Source organism: Dromaius novaehollandiae, chromosome 2, assembly GCF_036370855.1.
Source record: "Dromaius novaehollandiae isolate bDroNov1 chromosome 2, bDroNov1.hap1, whole genome shotgun sequence".
In the NCBI taxonomy this organism is placed as follows: Eukaryota; Metazoa; Chordata; class Aves; order Casuariiformes; family Dromaiidae; genus Dromaius; species Dromaius novaehollandiae.
This window is the reverse complement of record NC_088099.1, coordinates 61,254,197-61,276,914: the sequence shown is the minus strand read 5'-3', so window position 1 is coordinate 61,276,914 and position 22,718 is coordinate 61,254,197. Positions and strand designations below refer to the sequence as shown.

Genomic DNA, 22,718 nt, shown 5'->3' with positions numbered 1-22,718 from the left:
CTGTTTTATAAATCTGCTTGCAAAATAGCTCCTAAGTGTAAGAAAGCCTTTTGCTCCAAATCATGCAAATATAAGTACCATGCCAGGCTTCAATCTCAGAAAATGAGCACCCTCTGCTTTCCGCTTTGCACATTTTTCATGTCTGGCCTACACCAGGGATTACTGCCACTGGGCAGTTACCAAGAGAGATGGCTACACTACTGTAAATATCCCACATAGGCTTGCAAAGCTGCTATTTTACCACAGTGGCATAGATAAGACCTCTGAATTTTCTGTAAACTATCCGCAGCAGTAATTTACTAGATGTACATTTCTGAAAGTAAAAATCTTCACTGACTAGGGATTGCCAACTTTCCAGAAGTACCATCCAGCAGACTTGGTTCAAACCTATTACTAGAAGACATAGATGTCTAATAAACTGTGGGCCATAAAGTCTACTTGGAAAGAAAAGAAGGGAACCTTTTCTACAACACATAGCGAGACAATGAATCTGAAGGTTCTACTATGAGCCTCGAGATACAAAGAAGAGGAAACATAACACATTAATGTGGAGAAAATACTGTTTTTCCTAGAAGTGCGTTTTTTAAAGTACTAAAACATACATGGTGAAAAACTGAAAATTGATTATGAGAGCTCAGCAGGAAGCTGCACAATTTATTCCACTGATCAATGGCAGTATGTACACACTAACGAGTCTGAAGTTATGATTACAAGAAAGTAAACCAGGAAAGTAAGTTGACCAAGAAAAGAAAACAACTGCTCCTTCAGAACAGAAACCAGCTCTGGCTTCAAGCATATCTAATCCCAATTTCATATGATAGCAGGAAGAGCTCTGAAGCCTGAGACACTCTGCAAGAGCGCTGTTAAATGTGCAAAGTCACTACCATTTTTATTTGAGTACTGTCTGTCAGCTGCTGCACGGTATAGGCATCTTCTGTGTTGTACTGCAGTAAAATCGCCATCTGGAATGTTGATGCCTTCCAGATCCCAAAAAGAGAAGTAAAGGAGGGGGGGGGAAAGACAAATAGGAAATGAGTGAACAAACATACATTCAGAATTTGAACAGCTTGAAATTCACCAGTGTGTACACACAGGCTGCATAGTTGGATAATGAAAAATATCCAACTAGTGCTAATGATACAGAAAAGTCTGGTATTTCTTATACAACCAGAACTCTATGTTCCAGCATTATCTAAACATAAATCCTAAGATCATGAACATTTAGCTAGCTGCAGACACTTCTTCACATCTCCTATTGTGGTGTCAAAGCCTTATCTTTCTTACTTGCTAATACTATTCTTAATTATTTTTCTCCATCACTCCCTGACTCTTACCCTTTTAAATACTCATCAAAAACCTAGACAGACTACTGAATTCATCTTCACAACCCTCCCAATTCTAGCAGAGTAATTAAATGAGATTTATAAACAAGGCAGCCATCAGTGGCTTATTCAAGTCTATCACCAGTGGGTTAACATATGTTGATTATACAAGTTCAAAGTCTGAGATTATCTTATTTCTTCTCACTGTTGTGAACTCCCCTTCTCTGTCTACATTGTGAGAGAATGCAGACAGGAAAGTATGAGAACTATGAGATCATATACAAAGAGGTTGCAGTTACCTCGTACAACCCAGTTCAACAACTGTTTAAACCACAAGTAATGCACTTGTGTAAGTCAATTTTCTTTTAAATTTAGATCTTAAGTAGCATTAAAATGAATAAATCAAGCATATAATAAAGGTTCTATGAATCTTAACCCCAACAACTATCTGGGGAAGTCTAACAACATTGGTTCACTTCAGCAATACATAAGAGATTTGTATTGACCAGATCTTGCATCTGTGCTTTGTTTTATTAAAGTCAGTAGGATTACTCTTGGGAGTAAAGCTGATCAACACGTATGAACATTTTAAACACTAAATAAACATGTATGTGCGTGTATACGTACATATGTACCCACAGGCGTGTTAATTAAGAAATTCAATGATTTAAAATACTTAATGTGATACATCATTACATACCATTAATGAATACTTTGACATAACAAGAAAACACAGTCCAATGCACTCTATTATCTATTAAAATTAGTTTGTGTGTTGGCGCAGGTATTCACATGAACTTCACTACTTCAGCATCTAAACACTTCATTATTTTTAACACATTTACCTACATAATGCTCCTTTAAGGTAGGGAAAAGCTATTATCTCCAATTTAGGAGTAAAGAGACTAAAGAGCTCATCCAGACAAGGTAAAAGCAGCGGAGCAAAGACTGAACACTTCTTCCAAGCAATCAGCTAGCAATCAGTCTTCTAGACAGTGCAATAATCAGCGTTCCTGTTAGTATGATGTTATTCTTACCTGTAACGTGTATCTATTTTTGAAACAGTTGGTAACCAGTTCCCCTTTGGACAGCTGATACAACCATGTTAATTTTCTTCCACTGTGACGACTGGCATAAAACGCTGTAAATCTCTGATAACTCCGTTCTAACTGTATGAAAACAACAGCAGCAAAAAAAAGATTAGTTTCCTTCACACTTCTGTTCTAGAATATGCTCCCGAACCTATCACAGGAGAATCAAGTCAGGTAACTCTCCACTGCCATGTTTTCTAGGAGAGACAAATGGAAACCCAAACTATTCAAATTCTTCAGATTAGATGAAAATTTCCCCTTGTGATGAGTCTCCCTTTAAAGAACTATCAACAATAAAAACCTAACCAAGGGCAAAGGTTCCAGTCTTCCTTTAAGATAGATTGAACAAGGCTACAAAGACACTTTCTTTTAACCACCTTAATGCTCCATTTAACAACATTTACTTATTTCTCATGTTAAGTATTCATGTCTTGTCTATTCTGGATAAACACTCAGCAGAAAACTAATGTTTACTATCTGAAGAGTTTACTGGACTGAAGTTGACTGCCAGAAAAAAAGTTCCTTAAATAAAGGCATATGCAGAAGAATAACAAAGGTTTACTTCAGGTACTGTTCAATGTTTTGAAGAAAGATTCAATCACGGTCTTTCCACCAGAGACACCAGTTTACTTTTCAGACAATTTCCTCCTACTACCTGAATGACTTATCTCCTTCCAAATATCCTCCAGCCAAAAAGCCAAACTAGACATACAAAGCTTCTAGACAAAAACAACCACAGCAAAACCAAAAAAATTCCAGTCCTCTTCGACACACAACAAAACAGGAGGAGAAACAAGGAAATTTCTTGTAGAATAATTCCATGTTAAGCTTTTAAAAAAGGGCATTGCCTCACCTCAGAAGGCAGAGCAAACGTGCAGGACTGCTGAAACGGCCACGATCCAGAGCTCAGGACCTGGATGCTGAAGTCCACTGGAAGAGGGGGCACACAGATTAACAGACTTAACCACACTCTCCTCTTTGGGTCCAGCCTCTTTCCAAACATGCAGTTTCACAGTTCTAACACAAACCAGAACAGGCTCTGTCCCACTCAAACTAACATGGTGGAAATCATAAAACAATATAAATAATATTTTATTCAAAGTGTAAGAGTAAAACAAAGGAATCCATGTAAGACCAAGGTGCTCTTGGATAGCATTAGAATTACCGTGACAGTAACTGAATTTTCTCTCATTTGCAGAGATCACTACCCTGTTTCTACCCCCGTGAGTGGTTTTTCTCTTTTAACATGCAAACAAAGTGTAGCTGTAGATTTATTTACTTATTTTTATGTACAGCTGAAAACTCTCCAGTCTACAGTACACACTGGCAACAATAACAATTTCATGTTCATGTTTGTATGGCATTTGGGGCACGTTAGTAAATAAAATCTAAGCTTGATAAAAATCATTCAAACATCATTCAAAATATATTTCTGAAAGGATTTGTTTCAACAAGTTTCAGTGAAAAAAGATTTCTTCCTAAGAAAGTGATAGGGTTACCTACTGATCTAAAAGACAGCACCCTTTTTCTTAACATTTCTATTCAAGTCTGATTACCTAAGCCAAACTGTGCTCAAAAGTAAAGCCATTTTTAACAAAAGCATCTTTCCAATCATAAAAAAAGAGACAGGATTCAACTTAACTTAATTACCTACCTAAAGATGAGCTGCAAAATCAGGAGGAGGCTACCCATAACAGAAGATATAAAGTGCTATTAGAAGACACAGCACAGACCTAAAACATGAATTTAAAAACCCTACCTATCTTGGTCAAAATATATTAATAATGCTAACCTTTTGGGGGCATGATATGTAAATCAAATACTTCCATCATATACTTAGCTTTTCTCTGTAGAAATAGGGGAAGCTAAACTACTTAACAGTAACTCAGATTCTGGAACAACAGCTAGTTATAAATGTATTACTTACAATCTAATGGTTCTGAATTGGTCAGGTGCTTTTTAAATTGCTCATTCAAGTCCTTGCTTACACCAATATCTTGAAACATCCGCTGCAGCTTGGAAGTGTACTCAAAACCACAAGCTTGCTGCATTTTAAAAGCACAGATATGTCAGCAAGACCATACATTTTGACATTGAAGAATGAAAAGTATAGAAATCCATTTCCTTAAAAGAAGATATACAAAGTTCAGTATCTCCCTTACTCAAAAGTACTAACCCAACTGGACAAGTGCTATTTAATTGCCACCAAAAACAGAAGGCAATTTTGGAAAAAGAAAAAACAAACAAAAATAAAACCACCATACCCATACACAATGAACAGACTACTAGAAGACCTTAGACCTTATTTTGCTTGACGCCTGTACCAACAAGGGTTAATGGAATTAAGCAACATGACTGGCAACATTTCAACAGTCATTCATTTGGATAATGTTTACATAATTTATTTGCATTAAAATTAAATTTATTCCATCAGACATGCAAGTCTGCCAAAAGCGCAGAGGTCCTATACTTTTCTATCATATGTAACAAAATCTGAATAAAATCATAATATTTTGAGAGTACATACATCAATGCTTTCCAAGATAACGCCAAGATCTGCAATATGGTAGGTCACGCGACAATCAAGGAATACTTACTTTAAGTTTAGAGATCATGCTTGCCTCAGCATCATCACTAGCGCTGTTCTGATGTACAAGTCTCTTCGCCAGCATTTTAGCATAGAATTTCTGAAACACATCTTTATCCTCAATATACTTGAAGACAACCATCTGGAAAGAACAAGAATTTTTAGAAGAAGAAAATATTTAAGCATCTGTATTGAAGGAGAGCCACAATAGTAGCTATTTCATTAACACAAATTTTTAAGGTTTTTTTTTAAAATGTGTATACAACTGTAAACATGTTACCTGTATATTCCACATATACAGTTTTTTATATACATATATATATATATATATATATATATATATATATACACACATACATACACACACACACACACACCACCCTCTCTCTCTCAACATAAAAATTCAATTGAGCAAATTCTGTTCAGCCATTTGAAACATAAAAGCCCTTAACCTTAAGTCAGCAATTTTTTTTTAATACAACGAACAGCCATTGCGGAGATTAAGAATATTACTGAAAAGCTAAAATATTAAGTAATGAAAATAAACATACAAAATAAAAGGTTTGATTTCATCTACCTTACGTGACAATCGAATAGTTCTAACTTGTCAAAGCTTGTACAGAAGGGAACTGTATTTATGTCTTACCACTTGATTGAGTGTATCTTCTAATTCTGCTTCTTCTGGGTTCTTTGAGCTGCAATGAAAGAGGAGCATTTTTTACGATTCCAAAACTACTGAATTAAAATAACACGTGGGGGTTTGTGGAAGTTTATTTCATAAACAAAGGAACATGGTTAAAATGACAGATGGAATAGTTTTTGGGCCAAAGACTCTCTTGAGAGGAAACAATGTAATGAAGTGAAGAGTTTTGTTTTCTCTTCATTACTCCACATAATGCACGTATGTTAAGCAACTTTAAAGTATGAGATTTTTAAACGACAGGTCAAAGTCCTGTACCACAAAGCGCTCGGGACTTCCTAAGAGCCTGGGATGATACTTACAATTTGTGTGTTTAAGTGTGCATCTCTATCTTCTAGCTTCCTGCCACTAAATGCTATTTTCATTTCTTGTCTTAGGTGCTACAGACAGCAAAAAAGCAACAGCTCACAGAGCTCATTCTCGACTGGGTGAGAGCTAAAGTGGCAGCACATTGTTTTCCTCCATATCATGCTAGTCCATCAGGCAAACCCCAAAGCTACTCTGCAGAAAGCTAGTATTTATAAAGCAAAAGAAAAATCTTTTTTTGGGGGGTGGGGGGGAATGACACAAAATGGAGGGGAAAAGGGTGTGGAAGCTTTCCTGGGTTTGGTTTTGTCTTTTTTCTGTCCCTGAAAAACAGCTAGCAAAGTTGCCAGTGACAAAACTGACACCAATCCAGTACGAGCTGGACTGATACCAACTCAATTTATGAGCTGCTGAACCATTGGAAGCCGAATACCTTAATTAATTATGAACCACAAGAAGTTAGAAGGCAGTTTTTGTCCTCTTTAATTTCTGCCCAGATGGAAGAAGATATAGAGAAAATAACAGGAGAAAAGCAAGAGTTTTAATGCAAAAAGGGAAAGTGCCCCTCTTCTTTACAACGTATAACACACATCAAATTTTGGGAAAAAACACTTCAGTTTGGGGGGGGGGGGGAGGGGGAACAAAACAAAAAACACCCAGAACTTAGCCTCCTATGGGGGAGAAAGGTGGGGGGGGGGAAGGGCTTGGTTCTTTCATTACCCTCTCTTCCCTTAAGGGAAGGAAACAAGAAAAGGAAATATAATCTTTAAAAACCCTATTGACATTTTTCATTCAGAATTTGGTATAATTAAATTTTATTGAAATGTTAAGTTCTATTGCTGAAAACAATATAAAACTTCATATGCTAAATCTTTTTAAAACAAAAGCCAACCTGAAACAATAATTCGTCTTTGAGGACATACCTTTTCTTTAGTAAAGAGTCACAGTATCGCGCCAGTAGCTCTGGGGATTTACTAGATGATTGAGCCATTTTTGTCACTGCATTATTATTTATAAATCGACCACAAGCCTATAAATCACAAAAGACAGTGAAATTTTTGGGACCCAAAACACTAAAGAGAGAAAATGGTCATCATATGACTCTACTTACACATATACTTACTTTGTCTAGTGCAGCCACAAAACCAGCATCATTATTGAATGCAGACATAACTAAAGCATTGTATTTCTTATGGACATCCAACACTGTCTGTACATACATTTTTGGATCCTGTAAGAAAAATAACTTGTTGCTTGCAATGAAACCCATTGACTTTCCTGCTTTCAGTTTCTTCCAACAGGAACAATCATTGCCTTTAAGCAAATTTTCATGGTGAAAATTTATAAAGAACATTTTAAATATAAGATAGTACCCAGACTAACTTAGGTTTTATGTTCATGACTGACTTACATTACTGCAACCTTTTATTTACATGGATCAGACTACAGAAAGAGCGTACTACATTATATAGTACAAAAGGAAACAAAATCCTTATTCAACTATTGCAAGTATTTCTAAGAAGGACTTTTTTTTTTTTTTTTTTTTAAAAAGACACAAGCTTAATTCCAATCAGACCTGACAGTGATGGGCAATCATAAAATTGCCTTAAAAAAAAAAAAAACAAAAAAAAACAAACAAAAAAAAACACCTCCAATTAAAGAAACCCTCCAATTAAATCTCTCTAGTAGTGAAGCAACATCATATCTCCAACAGCTACAACTCCAGAAAGATCTCAGAGTTATCGATGACAGCTCTTTAAAATTATCAGCTCAACTTCCCAGTGGCAGCCAAATGCCAATAAACATCAAGCGTCATCTTTACTGCACCCACAGACTGAGATTGTGTGCAGTTCTGACCTCTGCATTTTAAAAGAGATGTAGTGGAGTCAGAGTAGAAACAGCAAAGGGAATCTAAAACACCAGGTGGATAGGCAGTTACCATACAGAGAGACTAAAAAGGCTAAAACTCTTCCATTTGAAGATCAGAAGGTGGAAAAGGCATATGACCAAGGTCTACAAAATCAGGAAAAGGATTGAAGAGGTGAAGGTTCATCCAGAGCCACAATTTACAACTACAGCGCACTTGACAAAACTAATAGGAAATAAGTTTAAGACAGATAAAAATAAAGAACATCTTTACACATCAGGTAGTGAACTTCTGGAACTTGCTGCCATAGGTTGTGGAGGCAGGTAATATCAACAGGTTCAAAAGGGATTAGACAAATCCATAGACAACAGGTCCATAAACATATATTGAAAGGACTGGGTAGGGGGCACTCCTGTGACATATCTACCGTTAGAGTTCCGGATGACGGGAATGGATAGGGAAACATGGCCAGGCTTGTATTAGTACCCTGAAAAGCTTTTCCTGTTGCACTTGAGGACCAACTAACAGGCTGCATGGCCCACTGCTCTAATGCACTGCTCGAGACAGAACTGACAGAGGCGCGAGACCCTCTCACACAAGAATTTCAAGAGCACTCAAAGGACTGTCAGAGGAGTCTCCTGATCACAAGGACTCTAAAAAGATAACCAAAGGTATTAAAGGTGGTAATCAACTGACTGAAATTAGTTAATATAGTTAATGGAGTCTAGAACACAACTCATTCTACAGTACCAGTCTAAAATGGGTCAGTTGAGTCATTCTGACATGACTATCTCTCTCCACTGACGACAGAGAAACTGAGAGAAACTTGCTCAGCTGTCTGTTTGTTTAGACAAGGTACAGATAAATCAAGTTAGGTAGAATCAATCTTAGCTAAATGTGGTCGAGGACTAACAAGTTCATGATGAAAAGGGAGAGTGGAGTGAAATACACTGAAGAGGAGGGAAAATGGTCCCAAGGAAAAGTGACAAAAGATATTGTTATGAAAATAAAGAAACAAATGTGAAGGAAAAAAAAGGAGCAAAAGAAAGGCAAAGCACATGTTCAGGGAACAAGAAGTAGTGATCAGAAAGAGTTTTGTAAGTGGTTGGAATCAAAAGAACTAATACATACAGACCTCAAGCTTCCTCCCTCTCAAAGACTGAGCTAAAACTAATTCCTGGAGAAAGAGCTTTCTTTTCTCCAGGAAGTGCCTCAAGGCCTAGGTACCAAGGAACTACAGAGTGACAACCACCAAGGGAATGCTTCAACTGATTTTACCATGGGGCATATCCGATTTCCAAATTTAAGAGGACATCTATGAATGGCCCTGAAGATTACTGAGTTTATTTCATGATTCACAAAAGATCACATCGTGCTAGAAAACTACACTTGTTAAGCATTTTAATCTATGCTAAAAACAGGCTTTTTACTGCTCTCCATGCAGTCTTTGAAGATTGCTGCTTTAACAATTACCTACAAAGACAATCCAAGAATACCTGAGGCCAATAGCTTGTTAAAATAATCTTTGTCAAAAATCAAACTAGTATTAAGCTTAACCCAGTTTTAACTAAAGATCTGCCAAAATATATTCTCTATCCTAAGTCTGCTTTGTGCAATGTCTTCTTCTATATTTTTTTTGCTAGAAAATGTCACGTTATCTACGGACAAAAAGTTGTTCAGCAAATGTTTTAAAGAGCTTCTCCTCACTGTCGTTAAGACTCATCCCTGCTTAATGAAATATTAAGCCTGAAATTACAATTACATGGCAAAAATCAGGAAGACAACCAATCATATGGCTCAATGACCAAAAAGACCCGACTTGATCCTTATATTGTGCCCTATCCAAATTTTTCAATTGTTGCTTCATCTCTTCCTCCCACCATCTTTCTCATGCTTTTCCAGACAGAATGAAGCTATTAAGCAGAAAACCAAAAACAACAAAAATACCAAAATACTACTGTTTTAGGCTTCCTGTAAGCATCAGAGAATTGACTAGTCCGCAAGTTGAATCAGTGGAAAAAGAAAATATATATGTAAACTGGAAATTAGATCAGCAGGCATTCACCCTTCTCTAACCTAAAGCTGGTAGCAACCACATACAGACTTATTTTGATGGGATACTTGCATTTAGAGCAGCTTCTCCACATTTCTCAATTGCAGCTAGACCCTGATTATGAATGTGGGTTTCCAAAAGTTTTTTCAGCTCTCCAAGGCCATCCTGGATTCGAGATACAAGGTTATACATGCGTCCCAAGTCTGGAAGAAAAGAAAGCCAATGTCTCCTGTTTGTATTAGGTATGACTCCAACTCCTCACTTACAAAGTTGACAATAGGAGTTAAACATTCAACATCACCATCAACAAAAACACACATGCAATTGGTGCTGTAAAAAGCCACACAAGTTATAGCAAAAAATGAAGTGCTATAGTAAATCTTTGCACTAACCTGGAAAGTTATGATTAGTTAAAAGGGAAAACAATTTGCTCCAGCATAATGTTTTACCTTCACAACACTACAGAAATTTCAAGAACAAACCCCAAGAATTAAATTACAGAAGTACATTTACTTCTGATTTCTAGTTTTTATGACCAATTTAAAGAGCTGCGACAATTTAAAAATAGAATTAACACCCCCCCCCATTTAAAATTTCTAAATTGATACCTTTAATCAAGAGTGTCATTAGTGTTCCTACTGGTTAAGAGCACAGTGCTCTTGCACTGACCACCAGCCTTTCTGAGCCTCCTGCTCAGAACAACAGTATTCAGAAGTAACACCACCACCTGCAGCCTTTTGTATATTCTGCTGGTGGCAACTTCATCTAGCAACTGTGGGAAATCTGAAGTAAAGCGTCATGTGGTGATGTGGCGTTTAAGACGAAAACGGAAAAATTATAAACCAACTTCCCTGCAATAAATAAAGCACTGTCAATAAAGCTACCTCTTTAGGTACCTGATTAGTAATAGAAATAACTATATCTGAAAGAAAAAAAAAAAAGAAGATTGAGAAAAGCATCACCACAAAACTCAAGACTAATAAAGGTGAAAAGAAACTGGACATAACTTCATGTAGGCTAAAACCTTGTATTAAAATCTCACTGGTTTTCAGCCAAGACTTTCCAAAATCAATTAGTAATTTTGGAAATTCTAATAGTAAAGGCTTTGCATTTATTATTCTTTTTAAACAGGGCAGAGTCTTAGTACCTTCTCAGTGCAAGGCTCTTAAATGCTTTAATATGGACATAAACCAGATGCACAAAACTACTAATTAGTTCTAGCAATCTTGGCCTTACTTAGTAGACACTCGAGTAAAATGGCAAATCACCAAATTAGCTACTATAGACTAATGAGGGTATTTAACCTTGTTGGATCTATCTTAAGGTCTTCAACTATATATAGCTCTTCTGCAGTATAAGGTCTTCTCTGAAAGGCTTATGTATAATTTATTACCACTTGAGGATTATTAGATATTAAATAAGATGGAGCAATCCAGTAGCTGTACAGCCAGCTAACTCTGGAAGACCACACTCAAAACTTGATGCCTTTACTGATGAGGCTATGCCATCTATGCTCAAGCCAACTGCCTTTTCCATTTAATGCTTTCAGTTAGAACTTTGGCAAATTTTCTTCTTCTGGATCGATCATTTTTGAAAAACAATTTTTCCTTCTGAAAAATCACATTCTTGACCTGATGCTGTACTTTTACAACAACATACGGAAAGTATGTTGTTCTCTTAGCTATAGGATTTTAGCAAAGTGATAGGACAATAATGCCAAGCATGGGTGGGATGTTCTGCCACTAGACCCCTACGAGGTGTCATAGGTTGCTCTATCAGGACGCCTGTAGTTGATGAAATATGAAGCAGACGCTGCAAAAGCTCAAGGAAGATTTACAGGATAAAAAATCCCGTTCCCCATAAAGATAATTATTTCCTGTAGTTATCATACCGATGTGAATAGGCAACAAATGACAAGTGTGCCCCACAACCTTTGTAACTGGTTGCACAATGTGTTTAAACAGTTACAGATTAGCAGCAGGAGTGGCCTGTAATACAGTATGTCTAACAAACTTTACACAGTGCGGACCTCAAAAGGAGCTTACTTTCAAGAGCAAGGCAATAAAGATGTTATATAAGTTTAGGATAATCTAAAATAGGCTATTTAGCTATACTACAAATTTAAGTCCAGTGCTTTGAGAGTGAAGTGATCATGGATTCTTTGATAATTCATTCTTCATTCATTATCAAAATAATAAATGTTTCTAACCATGAGAATTTATGAAACTTAGAAATGGCCAAGGAATAACTACTGTAATTTCTGCAAGTGAAACACAGTAAGAGGAACAGAAATATTTTGGAAAACAGAGCTCTTTAAAAACACCTAATAATCATAGAAATAGCTTCAGTAAAAGTAAAAACTAAGACCTATAAAAAAAACCCTATAGCTTTGGCACTGTCTTGATGTCTTTATTTTTCTGTTTTGGTTTGTTTTTAAGCTCCTACAAACATATAAAGTTGTATCACTATGGTAAATGATTATATTAAAGGCTCACAAAGCCCACAGACTTTGCAATATTGATAATAAAATAGCCTGCAAAGGACTCCTGAGTCCAGAAAATTTTTCAGGATTGTGCTACTTCTATTATCTGAAGACATTAATAAAGTCATTTTACTATTCAAAATCCATCTGTATTAAAACCTGTTCCAATTATGGAGGAAATAATTTTATTATTTAGAAATGTAAACAATAGCTGACCCTTAAGAGCTAGTAGAGGATAACAATCTTCAATTTACATTTGAAACAGGTAACTTCTGACCTACCAATCATGCTTAAATGTCCATTTTTATTTTGAAGTGTCCCTTGATTATCAATAAAATGATTATGGTAGTTATTCACAGCTGCTCTTTAAGGTTGATATATGAAGAGATCAGTCATAATTATACAATCACAACTCTTAACACCTTTGGAAAAAAAGGCAAATGTAATGCTGGCCACTAATCCTCCATCCTGAGCCACTCAGAGGCTTCAATTCTTTAAGTTGCTTACAACTCTCAAACCAACATCAGCAATAGTAATCATAATCTCTCTTCAATTCTATCACTTCCTTGAAGGAAATATTTCAGATATAGAGCCTTACCCTTGTTTCCTATATAGATTTAATCCCCAATGAGAAAGTCAGAAAAACCATCCATTCTCACCTGCATGATATACAAGAATTACGTTGCCCCAGTTTTGACTGCTTTATTTTTTCTAGGCATTAACTCCTGAACACTTACAAACCAATACAGTTGTTAACTTATTAAAGATACCTGAACTTTTGATAATCTTGTCCCTCAATAGTTCCTCTAAAATAAGTAAGCTTCTATTCTATGTGCTATCTATGGCGGTATAAGCTTACTCCATTAGTGGCATTTCAGACTAATTTTCACAGCTAAAATTATATCATTAATTACCAATTTGTGCTTTTTGTGTTATCTGTCCTATGTGCAGTTCTAATCAATAATTTAGAAGCTCCCTATTTGTTTCTACTGTACTTTTAAAATTCCCTAAACATACAAATTGGATTGTAAAATTCTCATTGCTGATTCCCAAGGGGCCTTGGAAACAGCTGGTGAGACTAGCGGTCTGTTTTCTGTCTCATGCCTCTCTCGTGCAGAGAATAGCTCAAGCTGAAGCTGTTCCAGCCATATTAAGAGAAATCAAAATCAGTGCTGTTTTGCCTTAAAATCTGAGACTGAAGCAGGCAGCTTGAGGACATCCCCATTTAATCAACAGCTGTGTGACGGCTGGTTCAGCGTCCATCTTCTCCCTTAATGTAATTACTAAAGAAATCACATTTAGAAATCACATTTAGAAATCACATTTATTATCAGAAGTTACATTACTCACAAATCACTGGAGAGGATCTGCTGGAAAACCTAAAACCAATGTTTCAATTAGCTTACCTTCATTTTTGTCAGCATCCAATAAATTCTGAAACTCTGTATGAAATATCTCCAAGTGTTTCTCAATAAGTACTTGCTCACATTTTCGTGCCAATTCATCTTGTGTGCTCTCATGGAGATATACCTGAACTCTACGCTGTTCCTCAAGAAGGCGAGCTTCAGCCTACGGAACAAACAGGTAAACATGAAACCTGTACAAAAAGTAGAGCGGAGTTCTAACAGCAGAAAACAGATGACTATTTAGTAAGTTCATCCAGAAAACAAAAATAAACAAACTTCTCCCTAATGCGGTATTCTGGTCCACCTGTTTAAACAGTTGTTATGTTTCTGGGAATCATAATGTGACTCCTCCCCTGCTGCATACATATGGATTCAATGTCTATATTGATGATAGTTTTATATTCTGTTGAAATGGGAGGACAGTCATAGCAACATTATTTTCCCTCATGCTTCCAAATAAGATGTTTTCGGACGAAAATCTGCTGCCAGAAAAAAGCAAGCAGCCAACATGAGATGCTCGCACTTTAGGATCAGCAAGCTCTCCAGCCACAGAGGTAGGTTGTTTTGTTTAAAATGAACATGAATACATTTCATGCCTGCACAAAAACTAAAAGGCACGAAATTACCATTTAACTGTATGCCCATCACAAATTTATTTCCATGTTCTCACATACATTCTTACACAGAAAAGCTTCCCAACAATCTACAATCATTTAAATTGTACTAGCATTTAATCTGGCACATGAAATGCTACATACGCATATGTTCCTGCTAAACCAAAATTCTAAATGTCACTTGAGGAATAGTACTGAATTCCGAAATGTAAACCTGAAGTTGTTTATGTAACAATTACCTCTATTTCGTTTGTCAAAACGTTAAAGATTCACTTTACAAGCCATCTGTGAGAGAGACACACTATTAGGGATAAGGCACATATGGCTTCTTATCAGTCCAGATTATTTATATTTATGAATGTCACTAAGAGAAGGAAATGAAATTAATGCATTTTCCTAACACTTTAGGAAACAAAGTAAACATGAACGATGGTATTATGGACAACAAAATAACAACTTAACTTCAGGAATGTTGCATCATACGCAGACAAGTTTAAATAATCTTCTACATTATTGCTAACTTCTCTCATTTTTGTAATAATTTTGCACTTAGCTCTGATGACACGACTCTGGATTACTGTCTTTCAGAGTTAAACCAGTACAGCTCAAAACATAAAAATCACAAAGAAGAGTCTGGGAAGGGATACAAACTTGTGCTTCAGAGTACATACCAGTTTCTTAGCTTTAAGGACTAACAATCAACTTCCTTAAAGACAGCAAATAGCAGCAAATTATTGAATCTTTCTGATGAGCATTAGAAGCTGGAATCAGACTAGTAGGACTACTTGTTTGACTAACTCTGTATTTCTGTAGTTTAAGAAATTAATACTTCTAATGTTTCTTCTTAAAATAACAGTAAAAGTGAAGGTTTATGGATAATGGTCAACTTTACTTTGAACTCCTTTATGAAAATAAAGATTCACCTCTGACTCCAGATTTGCTTAAGCTCTCTCACTTTTTGTGCTTTTATAGTTCCATTTTTGTTTTTAAGTCATACTTCATAAACAAGGGAAAGATAATTACTTCACACACAGTACCTCCAATTATTTCAACTGTAAAAATCACAAATTCATTTTGAGGCTTTATTTCAAGGGATATTCTTCACGACTCTTCAGGACAAACTTTTCCCTACAGCATACCAGGCCATGCTAGCTCTAATTCCCAGGCCAGCCCCACGTGAAAAAATTCACGATCCCTTTAAACTCAGTAAGTCTACTTGTATAACTATATATATCTTAGAATTAAAGTTTTCTCTGAATTTTCTACAACAAACAACCAGAATCCTCTTATATCAAGGCAACGCTCTGATACTTCTAATAGATGACTTTCAAGACCCTCTTAGTGACAGTATATCATGTGACCGCTGGACTACTTACAGCTTTTCACATCAGTCTCATTTAGGGTTTTCATAACAAGGAAAAAAAAAAAAAAAAGAACAAAACAAGAAAACCCCCAAAACACCTAATTCTATCAATACACAAGTAAATAATTATAGGGAGTACTACTCTGTTCCAGGCATTTAAGTTGCACACCTGCTCACAAAACCCAAACAGAGAAAATAACTAAGAAGTTGACAAAACTCCCTTGTGATGCTTAAGTCAAAAACATGTTAAGAAATCCTTATGCATACTGAAGTAAGGTTAAAAAAAAAAAAAAATCATATCTGAATTGCAAATGAGTTCTGATAACTTGCATGATCTCTCTTGATCTCTCCAGCAGAGCATGCAAACCAGAGAAATTAATTAGACTTCCCCCCCCGCCCCAGTGGACCAACTTCCAGCTTCAATTCATACACTTCTCCCTTTCTCTGAGGTCACAGCCCCAGTTTAGACCATTCTGCATGCTCCTGCTACATTTACTTTGAAGTCCAATATGGAGCTTTTCCAGTTTTAGCAGTTAAAACCCAGCAAATGAGTAATGAAAATAGAGTTTCTTGTTTGGTTTGATTTTTACATAGACACATTCTCTGTGGGGAGATGGCAAGCTAGCCAAACTGGCTTGTGCGTCTCCAGTATCCAAACTTGATGGAACACTACAATAAGGCTACATTTTATTGCTCAAGATTTCCTCTGCATTTGGATGGTTTTCTACACATGTTTAGCTTCAACACCATCAGCTTCAACCCATTTACAGATTTTTGAAGTCTTGAAGATTGTTTGGGATATTGTTAAGTTCTATTAAGTAACTATTAAGTTACTATTTGTCACTAATCCCTACTTCTTGAAACAGCTCCAGTGACCTTCAGACGGCTTTTTAGTGTCCTGCATGAAGGAAGCCTGGACAAGCCAGTCATTTGGGTTATGAATGACTGAAATGCCCTTATTCTATCTTTATATATATTTCAGAGGATGAAAGAAAAGACAAGAAATTGAAAGGGAAGTAATGACAATCATTAATCCAACAGCAACAGAAAAAGCAAATACAGATATGTCTGAGAACAACTGGTTCTGGGCAACTATCCCAATGCACTGATGTCCAGATTAATTTTACTGTGTTTTTCCTGAGCCTATCTATTTTAATTATTATTGTATTTTTTAATCATCTAGTTCAAAACCAAGAATCGGACAGTATTCTTTCTGTGGCAAAAAGAGCTACGCAAAAGGAGCACAGAGATATTGGTGCAAGGGACACGTTTTCCAGGTGCGTGAGCAGATTTTCTTTGCATAATTGCAAAGCTCTGGCTTTTAATTAAACTGAAAGGCAGGTAAAAAACAGAGCAATTTAAAGAGCAAGGAAATGTACTGAAAAAAGTATATATATAGCAGCACTTATTCAAAATGAACATGACCTATTTATTTTAAATTCAGTAAGACTGACCCAATAACCAGTCTGGAAATAGTCAGTGTTTATCCAGCTTGTTCTTAATTGCCCTGTCTGGGATCCCAGAGGCCAGAGAAACTATCTAAGAATTTAAATCTGGTCTCTGTTAACCAGAATTATTGTGTAGGGTTCACTAGACCAAAATATTCAGAAAGAGTTAAAGCTAATTAATGATCTACCTACTCTATGGAGGCCAGTTTGCTCAGGAAGAGATTTCAATAACATGCTACCAGTGTCTGGTACAGGAATAGTAAGCTTGCAGTTTCAAAGCAAAACGGCTATTTTGGTGACAAATCTGGAAATCCTCAAAATCTGTATTTATTTTACTGTCCTCTTCTGGTTTACCCATTAAGAAAGTTTCAAATTTTCACTGTGCTTATTGAAGCACACTAAGGTGATAAACTTCGGACCAGATAGAGGTAATAAACATAGGAACAAGTCACCTTCGGAAAAAATAACTAATTGGTTTTCCTTCTATAAAATATTCAGCATTTTAAGAAATTGATAATAAAAGTCAAGAAATTACTTCTATTTCAAATAAATATCTGGACCCAGAAAATAATCACAGGGTTACTTAATAACTTACCTTCTTCATGTACTCTGTGACTGGGTTCTGTTGCAAGAATTCAGTACTTTCTCGTGTATAAAACCTCTCTGTGTCAGCGAGGAACTGAGATTCGAAGGATTCTTTATAGACAGTTAGTGTAGGCCCCTTTGCAAATGCATCATCTTCATTCAGCCCCAGCTCCACTACAAGAAAGCAAATTATGATAAAACTGTCTTTTATTAAATGATACCTTGCACATAAACAGATACCACCATTCTAACTTTAGATATGTGATTGTGACCAATTGGGGTAGCATCAGCCCCACCTTTTAGTACTTCTAAAAGTATATATTTATTCTGCATTTAGAAATACATAGCAGAAATCGTATTATTCACGTAAATTGCTCTTTTTGATAAATTAGTGAGCAAACTGAAGAATTCAGGAAACTTCACTATCTCAAATACTAGTTCAAATTCCATTTCCATTTTATCTCTTGGCATTCCAGATTATATCCATATATGCCTATTTTTATTAATGAGTGATTAATTATTAGCCAGCATGACAAAACTCTCAATTCCACGCAAATGAGGGGAGAAAAAAAAATATCCCACTCTACCTTGTAATTTATTATGCTACCTTTTTACCCCAACCACTTTTAGCTCCTAAATAAGTGATTGATAAACAATGAACACTCTTGTTTATCAGTGCAGATTACATACTTTATAGGTACTGCATTATTAACTGGAATTGTGTGTCATGTATCTCTACATAAACAAAGTTAATTTTTACATAACCAGGTTTATCTTACTTCAAAAGTCTTTACCGGACATCCAAGGAGGTAGGAGGCTATTTCTAGACTGACAGGACATTTTCTTCCCCCCAAGGAAAGTAATTAAGTCTTAAAGAAATCTCATTTACCATAAGATTGTACAACTCCACTGATCAGCCTTGTATTGATAGTTTCACCATTTCTTTCCTTTTCAATCAATTTCAATACAGCGTTTGTTACCTTCAAAAACAGGGATTAAGAGTGAGTCAAGCACAGAGAAAACAGGTGGTAGGTCAAGCACAGTACTTAATCAGGAGCATATTCCTATATTCAAGAAAATTCAAGCCCTTGAGGACAAAATTTAAGGAAACCTGAACATGAGAATCCTCCTCCACCACAGAGCAAGCTACATCTGTAACTTCCACCATACAGCCACAGTCTATTAGGAGTGAGCTGTAGAGGAACATGAAAGTGCTTGTTTGTTTTTTTACTTTTTCATTTGTTTTTGTTTTTCCCTCCCGGTTTCAAAAAAGCACCTTCTAAACCAAAGTACTGTCTGTTTTATAGTTGAAATACAGGGAATCTTGCAATAACAGCCAAACTAACCACCTGTAATTTATACAAAGAAAGGTATAGCTCATGACTGAAATGTTGAAAATACTGTTCCTTACAGCTGAAATGTAACCAATATAGAGTCTTTTCACTGTGAAGTGCTGGTAAATAAGCCTGAAATATACCACACATTTTGATGGAATGTCTTGTTTTATATTATGCCGATTCACTAATTAAAAACATTTAGTTAACTTGACATGAATCTCCCAGGCATCAGTGTAAATTTAAAGATTCATAGTAATACGAGAACAGACTGAAGTCCCAGTCCTGTCACTGTCCTCACAGATTCTCAAATCTCAAACCTTCAGACATCGAGGTCAGTGAGTACTCATCCGGCTTGAAATAACACCTTCAGCTGATTTCATTTAACACCTTCAGCTTTTTAAAATGCCTGGGGTCCGCTCAGCACAGAGACCACATAACATTCTTGATATAAAGGTTCAACAACAACAGAAAGGCACCAAAATTAATACCTCAGATATTTATCTTTTTAACATCACAAAGGAACTGGAAGGCTCTGCTGTAGGTTTTGACCTTTTTTAAGTTTTCGCTGGAACAACAACCAGTAACATTTAGAACCAACTCTGTAAAATAGCATCACAGTCATAAAATATATACGTACCTGCTTATTTAATGGCCTGAATAAGCAGTCCCTCCAGGTCACCAAGGCAAGCTAGAAGAGAAGGAAGGGAGATGAAAGATGGAAGAAAAAAAAAGTATATATAAATATATATGCATACACACACAGATGATAATTCTTTAAGGAAAGCCAACATATTATGCTAAAAAATCAGAACCAATTTTTACAATGATATTTTGACAGACAAATCTCATCTAACAACATTTTTTCACGGTAAAATTATTATTGCTTTTTTTGCTAATCCCATCTAAGGTGTCCCATTTGCTGGCAGAGAAATCCACCGCCAACTCTGAAAAAACAGCAAACCTTTCAAGTTATTTTGACAAAAGAGCTTTTCCTGTTGGCAATTTTCAAGCTGATATAGTCCCTTAGCATTAGACTGGTGAAAAGTAGAATAGCTGAGAAGCAGGTAAGCAAGGATACCCTCACCAACTGTTTGTTCTACCCTATGCAAAGTTATTTCAGAAAAGCAGTAAAATAAAACAGCAATTTCCTAATGCATTACCAGCAAGGACACTACTCAGCTTTTATTAAAAAAAAATATATTTTTAGTTATTGGAGACAGAGAACTTCAGTCAGGCTCTTCCCTTGTTAATATTACTTTACATTACCAAAAAATCATCATCAAAATCATACACAGCCTTCCAAACTGTACCAAATTAACTCGTATTACAAACCAAACGTTGATTGAATCTTAGCAGGCTGGATGCCAAAAAATTTGTAGCAATGTAGTGAAGTTAACAGAAAAAAAAGCAATTTACTTTGCTTTATGTTTAGAACAGTTGACTCAATTTTAAGTGGAATGACAAGGCCACACTGATGCACACACAGAACTGTTTAAGCAGCAAATATTCATAAGTGGACAGCCCATGACACACGGTAAGTGTCTCAACACATACAACGCAGACAATCTCACAGGTTAGACCCATGGAGCTTTTACAAATACGTGTGCAGCGTGCGGGGTGTGTGGGGGTGATGCTGGGGGGATTTAAAAGCGGAAAAGAGTTATTTTAACTGATTATATGAAGCACACTCCAAAATCTCTGTGAAATTCATACAGATAGCAAGTTTCAAGGAGCAATCTGTAGGATGAGAATGCAAAAGGACAGCTGAAATAGATAATTCACTCACTTCAAAGAACAACTTACCGAGTAAATTTCATATATTCCTTTACGACCTTCATCGCACTCACGACGAACCCAGTGTCGATTGAGGTAGGCACATATCCCATTCAATACTTTGCTTGAAAACCTATAATCTTCCCACTGTTGAGTGTAGAATTTCAGCACACTCTCGTCCATCAAATCTTCACCATCCTAAAAGGGAGAAAGTTCATCAGTACTGTAGGGCAATTTCTGAAGTACACAAAGATACACAAAGGCACATGATTTCATGGTTTAAGAAGCCCACACCATACAATGTATTTCTGGAATATCTCAGTATGGCAGCTTTATATGAAACATAGTGCTAGGCCACTATCAAATCTACCAGGTCGAAAATGGGTGGAAAAAATGAATAGCCCAGACAAAGCTCCAGAAGACACTCCCTTCCCTCTTTTGGAAGGGAGCAAGAGGGCGCCACATTAGAAACAGAGAGCTACACTGATGAGCATGCTAGATAAAACAAAGCTCATGGGTGCACTCAGTGACCACCCTATGTGCACGGCAAAGCCTATGATACTTTCAAACAGCTAATGGAATATTTAAGAAAAAAAAATACATTTCAGGCTCACTTAGTTTACTTAAATTCCCATAGCTGCACAGAGTTCTAACTTTGGTGACGGAAGTTCTCCTCAACACAGCTTGTATTGCTACAACTCCCAAGTGATCTACAGTCCCATCTTACCTTAAGGAGATTTGTCAAGTAGTTCTTCAGAAATTCTTTTAGTCGTTTGTACAACTCCAAGCCAACAAACTGAGCACCTCCAGGGGTCTGGCCTTTTTTGGACTTTGAAGGAGGTACTCCAGCTCCCCGTGCTTGATTAGACTGGTGTACACTAGTACAGTAGTTATAAACATGACTGGCAGGAAAGTTAAGGAATATGTACATGTGAGCGTGACACATTAAAGATGCAATGAAAACCAGGCTGTTAATTTTAATAAGCTATCTTAGAATTATCACAATGACCTAACCTTAATACATTACAGGACATAATAGCCCACATAAAATCAAACTAAAACTAACAAAAATTGCTTAAGCAGAATTTTCAGTAGCAGAAATGTTTCACACTGCACAGAGACTGTGCTGCAAATTAAACTTACCTAACACTGTAAATAACATGGAAAACAAGGAAAAGCAGTAGAATTTAGAGATAAGCTTCTTTTCAAGGTGTAAATGGAATTTACTTGATGTATTTTATTGGCCATCTACAAATACGTAAGTTTTTGTTTGAGCAAGAAGAAATTTCAACGCTACTCTCAACAGACAAGCAACATTCAGTAGGTGAAAACACTGAGGAAAATTTTGTCAACCTAATTTTTTAATAAAAAGTTAGCCAAGTAAAACATGCAGACAGGAGGACAAACCTAGAAAGCAGAATGGTGAGAGACGTTCACTCTAAAGCACAAGATAATAGAGCTTTATCAGCAATATGATGAGATTCACTGAAACCACATTTTGGGCTGCAAGTATAATACCCACATTGAAGTATGTGGTAGCAGTAATTTCTCTCTCATATTAATACAACCTGGAAGACTTAACGTAGATGTTAACATGACATTTCAAGAAAACATTGTTTCCTGAGCTAATGTATATTCAAATATTCAGCATTCTTCCAAAGCAATACGTGGAAGCCACACTGCTTGAAACACTTGAATAAGCAAGTGTCCTAAAAGAAACCGCACTCAACAAACAAGAGACTAACTCAGTAGTCCTCAAAATAGACAGGATCAGGACTCGGATC

General features: G+C 36.3%; 1 protein-coding gene across 2 annotated transcripts in view; it reads right to left on the bottom strand.

The window, feature by feature from the left end:
- Window positions 1-22,718, bottom strand: part of CUL1 (cullin 1) — a 53,282-nt gene that overhangs the window by 4,575 nt on the left and 25,989 nt on the right. For both annotated transcript variants that reach the window (XM_064506647.1, XM_064506648.1), the window contains 15 exons: window positions 21,662-21,836; window positions 20,965-21,132; window positions 19,799-19,849; window positions 18,714-18,804; window positions 17,835-17,998; window positions 13,815-13,977; window positions 9,999-10,129; window positions 7,130-7,237; window positions 6,930-7,036; window positions 5,647-5,695; window positions 5,011-5,142; window positions 4,341-4,458; window positions 3,267-3,343; window positions 2,360-2,491; window positions 885-977 (listed from right to left, as the gene is read on the bottom strand). In XM_064506647.1, coding sequence (XP_064362717.1) covers window positions 885-977; window positions 2,360-2,491; window positions 3,267-3,343; window positions 4,341-4,458; window positions 5,011-5,142; window positions 5,647-5,695; window positions 6,930-7,036; window positions 7,130-7,237; window positions 9,999-10,129; window positions 13,815-13,977; window positions 17,835-17,998; window positions 18,714-18,804; window positions 19,799-19,849; window positions 20,965-21,132; window positions 21,662-21,836 — 1,759 coding nt within the window. The remainder of the gene's footprint in view (window positions 1-884; window positions 978-2,359; window positions 2,492-3,266; window positions 3,344-4,340; window positions 4,459-5,010; window positions 5,143-5,646; window positions 5,696-6,929; window positions 7,037-7,129; window positions 7,238-9,998; window positions 10,130-13,814; window positions 13,978-17,834; window positions 17,999-18,713; window positions 18,805-19,798; window positions 19,850-20,964; window positions 21,133-21,661; window positions 21,837-22,718) is intronic.